At 43.3% G+C, this 6596-nt stretch overlaps 1 protein-coding gene across 1 annotated transcript; it reads left to right on the forward strand.

Annotated features, from left to right (window-relative positions):
- Nucleotides 1-1963: 1963 nt before the first annotated feature.
- LOC136527105 (3-oxoacyl-[acyl-carrier-protein] synthase I, chloroplastic-like) lies at nt 1964-6276 on the forward strand. Its single transcript, XM_066519725.1, has 7 exons — nt 1964-2521; nt 4140-4571; nt 4885-5058; nt 5384-5497; nt 5578-5679; nt 5766-5832; nt 5915-6276. Exons 1-7 carry the CDS (start codon nt 2093-2095, stop codon nt 5980-5982), a joined length of 1386 nt encoding a protein of 461 aa, XP_066375822.1. The 5' UTR covers nt 1964-2092; the 3' UTR covers nt 5983-6276.
- Nucleotides 6277-6596: the final 320 nt, after the last annotated feature.

A 6596-nucleotide genomic window follows, 5' to 3' on the forward strand; every position in this document is an offset into this window, starting at 1 on the left:
ACAATGTGTATCACCTTTGTGCATGTGTGTTAGCATATTTTCACAAATATTTTCAAGGGTGTTAGCACTCCACTAGATCCTAAATGCATATGCAATGAGTTAGAGCATCTAGTGGCACTTTGATAACCGTATTTTGATACGAGTTTTACCCCTCTTAATAGTACGGCTATCGAACCTAAATGTGATCACACTTGCTAAGTGTCTTGATCACCGAAACAAAATGGCTCCTACCACTTATACCTTTGCCTTGAGCTTTTTGTTTTTCTCTTTCTTCTTTTCAAGTCCAAGCACTTGATCATCACCATGGCATCACCATCATCATGTCATGATCTTCATTTGCTTTACCACTTGAATGTGCTACCTATCCCATGATCACTTTGATAAACTAGGTTAGCACTTAGGGTTTCATCAATTCACCAAAATCAAACTAGAGCTTTCAGTCGTCCGAGCGGCTAACTAATCGGTGCCTTGAGATACCCAGGGTATCATAACCCCGACACCGCTAGATAGAGTTGGGCCGCTTGGAAATCGCATGCCATGCCCATAACCTGGAAGACCAATTGGGACGAACTGTCTGTGCGACTAAGCCTACCATGGAGAAGGATAAGGTTGATTTTTATGGGCCCCTTTGGTTTGTCAAATTAGGGGCAACATTGTCATTTTTAACTGTTTGCAATATCCCTTTTTCGATGGTCTTTCCATAATAAAAGTAACGGAATACATAAGTGTTCACGGGATATAATTTTATCATCAATTCACAAGAAAATTGAATAATTTTAGTGGCATATACTAAAGTCAAAAAGCTTTTGGTGGCATTGAAGGAGTTGGCTCCAGAAAAGTATATTGATCCCTTCATGCCATCGAAATTATGAATTTCCTTCAATGTCATGACTCTGCCACGACCAATATTTTAGTTAGCTAAGCAATCAGGCAAGAAAAGCAATGACTATAGGACTCACCGTGCGGCGATGGGTCGATAGACAGATGCTGCGTGTTCAATAGGGCACCAGCAGCGACCCTCTTTCACCACTAAATCGTCGCCGCCGATGCCCCTTGCGGCAAGGTCTGGTGGAGGAGGGGAGGCACGGTGTGGGTGGAGGGCCAGGGCGTCGTTGATCTCTAGGTAGGCACTGTCGATTGCGTCCTTAGTGGCTCTAAACCCTAACAAATCGCTGGCGCCGGCTTCACATGGAGTGCGGACGGAGAGATCCCACGGAGACGGAAGTCACGAACAGAAGGAACAAAATCACACGTGTCGACCCGTGTTACCCGATGGGTAAAACATGTACCGACTCTGTTGATCCGTTTTGAATTTGATGCACACATGTAGCCTAGTTAGCTGGAGCCTCACGCTCTAATATGAGACAAACTATTCACATGCGGCAACCAATCACGCCCTGAACTAAAGGAGAGGCTTGTTGAGCGTACCGTTTTTCACTATAGAAATGTTATACAACACATATGTGTTTTAGCACAAAAAAACACATGAATTTTTTTTTGTATCTCTCTCCCTCTCTCTTTCTCACCGGTGACCACCGACGTCGGCGAGCTCGCCCCGGCGCCCGCGCCCGACGCGCCTCCCCACGCCCGCGTCGGCCATGGCAGCGGCAGCGGCGGCGGATCTGTGATTTGTCCTTTCATAGAAAAAAAATTGTGATCTGTGATCTGTGGAGGCTGGAGGTAGAAGAATGGTGGAGACTGTTGGATCTTAATCCTATAGTATAAAAAAATTAAAACTGTATAAAACACATGGTTATATAACAGACAGACTCTTTCACTAAGGGCAACCGTAAACCTTGGAACACGCATCACAAGAGCAAACAAGAAGTTCCGTTGCATAGTCCGCCACGTTCCGTTGAGAACGAGGTAAACCCGTTGCCCGTCTCCGGCGCCTCCAAAGTCCCACAGCGCCAAAAGCCCAAACCCCTGTGGGCCCACGACCCCATCCTCCATATACACACGGGCAACGCTCCGCCTCGCAGCCAGCAGGACACCACTCATCTTCTTCCCCCCACGCCTCGTTTCCATCGCCGCCACCCTCTCCTCCTCCCCCGTCCCACCCCTCGCCACCGCCACCGCCACCGCCGTCGCCATGCAGAGCCTTCTCCTGCCCACCGCTGCCGCGGCCCCGGCGGCGGCTCCGCGGGGTCGGCGGAATCTCCCAGGGCGCCTCTCCGTCCGCGCCTCAGCGACGGCGGCAGCGGCACCGCGGCGGGAGACGGATCCCAAGAAGCGCGTGGTGATCACGGGGATGGGGCTGGTCTCCGTGTTCGGGAACGACGTAGACGCTTACTACGACCGCCTGCTAGCCGGGGAGAGCGGCATCGGGCCCATCGACCGCTTCGACGCCTCTAAGTTCCCCACCCGCTTCGCCGGCCAGATTCGGGGCTTCTCCTCCGAGGGCTACATCGACGGAAAGAACGACCGCCGCCTCGACGACTGCCTCCGGTACTGCATCGTCAGTGGCAAGAAGGCTCTCGAGGCCGCCGGGATTGCCCACGGCTCCAAGCCCATGGAAAAGGTAGCTAGCACTGGAAACACACCTCGGATTGCTTTTTGTTTTAAATGCTGCACTTTTACTGGCAAGTAGAGTTGTGAATTGCCTAGTTACGTTGAGATCTTTCCGTCAGATATAAACTGTCCTGTGGTATTGCGCTTTTGATAAATCAGGGGACGTTGGTTGGTTCATTGTGTGATGGTGACTTCAATTTCCTTTTCTTTGGATTGAGATGTGATCTCCGGGAATAGTGAGATTCGTGACCTTGATGGCTTAGATGCAGAGGCGGCAGGATATGCCATCTTATCTTGGCCCGAGGAGTAACACTTGTGTTGAGTCTAGACTCTGAGATTAACGATCTTGATGTCACATATAGATATCGTGCGGCAAGAAATAAAATGTGCTATCCTGGATGATCGATTGTAGTTTGAAGTTGACACGGTTCTTCTGGTTCTTCAACTCTTTGGTGCATAGCAGGGGAAGAAGATGAAGCTTTTCTTAGGGATAGGAGCTGGTGAATATTAGTATTGGTTTTTGTAGTGCTAGATACTGAATAAGGTGTTTTGGCTGTAAAGGGTCTCTGAATTCATTGTTGTCCGCAGCATAGGAACTCCTGAACTGGGGAGCATTGCTTAATCTAAAGAGCATTATGACATACATTTTCAGCAGCGAAATGCTCATGTCAGGATTTGTGCATCAGTGTAGATATATAGTATTGTCTCTATTTTTGGGTGGTAAGCTCAATGTTACAGTTTTGTCTGTTTGGCTAAATCAGCACATCAATTTACATTGCAACCGTGGTGTCTTAGAGGGCAAAAGGGCAAATGTCTTACAGTTAGAATGGTATTTTTGGTGTGTATCTGATATAAAAACTGGGTGACTCTTAAATGGCATAGATAATAAAGGTGTCCTTTGATGTCACTCAAAGCCAATTGTGGTGTATTGGAAGTTAGTCTTGTGAGTAACTTGCCTTTGGTTGGCTCTTACTTTTAAGGTAAAAAAAATTGGAAGATTACATAAATCATGTCTGCTACAGTGCCTTTTGAAAAATTCATTTAAAATTAGTCGAACTCAGTATGATATATTTGTGACTAGTCTTAACAAAGTAGTAGTTTTATTAAAAAGAATGATTGACACAACAGGTTTAATTCGTAGTAACATATGAGCTTTGCGAAAATCTGTTGTTTCATTGATGATTCACTTGCATTATGGCGATTTTTCTACCAAAGTATTCCCTTCTTCCAGGCATATTGTGGAAGGATAATGTCATCAAAAGTATATTTTAACCATTATTTTGTCTTAGAATATTGTCAATCTCCACAAAACCAATGTCATATTAAAAGTAGTTCGAGTATAAATCTATTGATGTAACTTTTGTACCCTAAGCACACATAATTTGACTAGTTGTTGGTCAGGTTGACGGAGTTTGATTTCTTCAAAATAAACACGCCCTACAGGTCAGAGGGAGTAGCATTTTTGGATTAAATCAAATTGTTTTCTAGCACATCAAACTTTAGTTTGTACAGTATTGATAGTAGTTTCATCTGCTAGTTTAATATTTTTACTAGTCCTATAAGATTTTCTCACTGTTGATACTTGATACTACGTTTGGTGCTAATTGGTAAAACATTCTCTCTGACAGATTGACAAGACCCGGGCTGGTGTGCTTGTGGGCACTGGTATGGGTGGCCTCACGGTGTTTTCTGATGGTGTTCAGAATCTCATTGAGAAGGGATACAGAAAAATAACTCCTTTCTTCATCCCATATGCTATAACAAACATGGGTTCTGCCCTGCTTGGAATGGACATTGGTTTCATGGGTCCAAACTATTCCATCTCAACTGCCTGTGCTACGTCGAACTACTGTTTCTATGCTGCAGCAAACCATATCCGTAGAGGTGAAGCTGAAATAATGATAGCTGGTGGCACTGAAGCTGCAATTATTCCAATTGGTGTTGGTGGCTTTGTTGCCTGTAGAGCACTGTCACAGAGGAATGATGACCCCAAAACAGCATCCAGGCCTTGGGACAAGGATCGTGATGGTTTTGTCATGGGTGAAGGAGCTGGAGTCCTGGTATGATATATTATCTGATATTTTGTTAAGCCTATAAACTGCAATAGAAAATATATTTTGTTTAACAATTTGTGAAGAGTAACTTCCATTCAGTTCTAATGCGCCCAGGGTCTATCTCTAGCTGCTCCAATACTTCAGTTGCGATGAATGTTTTCTATAATCTATATTCAATTGATCATTCATCTTCTGCTATGTATATTCTTATGGCATGATGATAAGATGTTTCATGCTTGTCATTCCTTTTGCCATGGAATTATGAATTTTCTATCCATTAATATTCTAATTCCTAGTTCTTTCAATCAATTTGACAAAGGTCATGGAGAGCCTAGAGCACGCAATGAAACGTGATGCACCAATAATTGCAGAGTATTTAGGAGGCGCTGTGAACTGTGATGCTTACCATATGACTGACCCGAGATCTGATGGTCTTGGTGTTTCATCTTGCATCAAGCAAAGTCTCGAAGATGCTGGTGTGGCACCTGAGGAGGTAGTATGAATTTTAGTTGTTAAAAATACTGCTTCATTTCATATTTGTTCCATTATGCTTAACCTTGTCTGTAACTCTGTACTTTCTAGAGTGACAGTTGTTCTTGATTCTTAAATAGTGATCCATAGTTGTGCAATTTGGCATGGTTGCCACACTTTTGGTTCAGATATAATTTTCACTCATCTAGCTGGCATGTAACTATACACTGTAAATGCCAATTCCTTACACATTTCACAGTTATATATTTGCTTTGATAAGCTGGTTTTGACTTCACGAATCCTTTGAGGAATCTTATGTAAATGGAACACTTACAAACTATTTGCAGGTCAACTATATTAATGCTCATGCAACATCAACCCTTGCTGGTGATCTGGCAGAGGTGAATGCCATCAAGCAAGTCTTCAAGGACCCATCTGGGATCAAAATAAATGCAACCAAGGTATTTCAAACTTATCAATATTATTTCAGATATTTATTCATTGCCCCTTCCTGATGGTTGATGTGATCTTTTATTTGCAGTCCATGATAGGACATTGCCTTGGTGCAGCAGGCGGTTTGGAAGCCATTGCTACTGTTAAAGCGATAACTACTGGATGGGTGCATCCAAGCATAAACCAATTTGTAAGTAACAGCACGGTAATTTTAGCTATCATTCTATTAGAATCTGTTTGCCACTAAATCTGAGCTACATTCTCTTTTGATTGCAGAACCCAGAGGAAGCGGTTGAATTTGACACTGTACCTAATGTAAAAAAGCAGCATGAAGTGAACGTTGGTTGGTATCAATTTCAAGGCACATTAACCCCCCCAAACAAAACCTCTTTCTCGTACTTATATTTGTTTGTATTGCCGTGCAGGTATCTCAAATTCCTTTGGATTTGGAGGTCACAATTCTGTCGTTGTATTTGCGCCATTTAAGCCATAAGGTGTTCCTTGCCTCACAAATCTTGGTCAGAACAGCGGAGATCTTTCTAGGGATTTCTGCGTTCAGTTTTCATGTGTTCTTTGGGGGAAGTAATGTCAGATTTGAGCCAGCAACGTTACAAATGAACTAAAGCTGAGATACATTGCATTTTAGATAACTTAGATTGAGCACGGCTGTACAAACGTTGCTTTGAATCATTTGTAATTGATTGTACTGTTTTCTATGGAAGAGGGGTCCTGTAGCACATCTGGACCTTCTTCTAGTTCAATACCATACAAATGAATTTGTAGGGCAGGATTGTGTCTCTACTGCTGGATCGTGACTCTTTATTTGGCAATCATTTTTTTGAAATGGCTATATATACATACACGCGCGCTTGAATGAAGCGTGCACTAAATAAATGATGTGCGTTTAACAGACTAGGGTGATATTTTGGAAAGTAAAAGCTTGAATACGTACTATATGATGTTGCAACCAAATACGCTAACTGTGAATCAGAAACAAAAAGAGTACTCACAAAATCAGCATTTCTGCCGCTGGTGGTGTTGAAGGGAGTTATTATTAACCTGATTTTGGTGGTTAATTAACAACATATCCAAGTGATGGATTTGGGT

Source organism: Miscanthus floridulus, chromosome 19 (assembly GCF_019320115.1).
Source record: "Miscanthus floridulus cultivar M001 chromosome 19, ASM1932011v1, whole genome shotgun sequence".
Taxonomy (NCBI): domain Eukaryota; kingdom Viridiplantae; phylum Streptophyta; class Magnoliopsida; order Poales; family Poaceae; genus Miscanthus; species Miscanthus floridulus.

What these genes read in the sequence shown, in the direction of transcription:
- LOC136527105 (XM_066519725.1), top strand. Translation starts at nt 2,093, where the DNA reads ATGCAGAGCCTTCTCCTGCCCACCGCTGCCGCGGCCCCGGCGGCGGCT. An exon ending in CTGGTGTGGCACCTGAGGAG is followed by an intron (nt 5,059 to 5,383) that starts GTAGTATGAATT and finishes AACTATTTGCAG; the next exon opens with GTCAACTATATTAATGCTCA. An exon ending in GCAGCATGAAGTGAACGTTG is followed by an intron (nt 5,833 to 5,914) that starts GTTGGTATCAAT and finishes ATTGCCGTGCAG; the next exon opens with GTATCTCAAATTCCTTTGGA.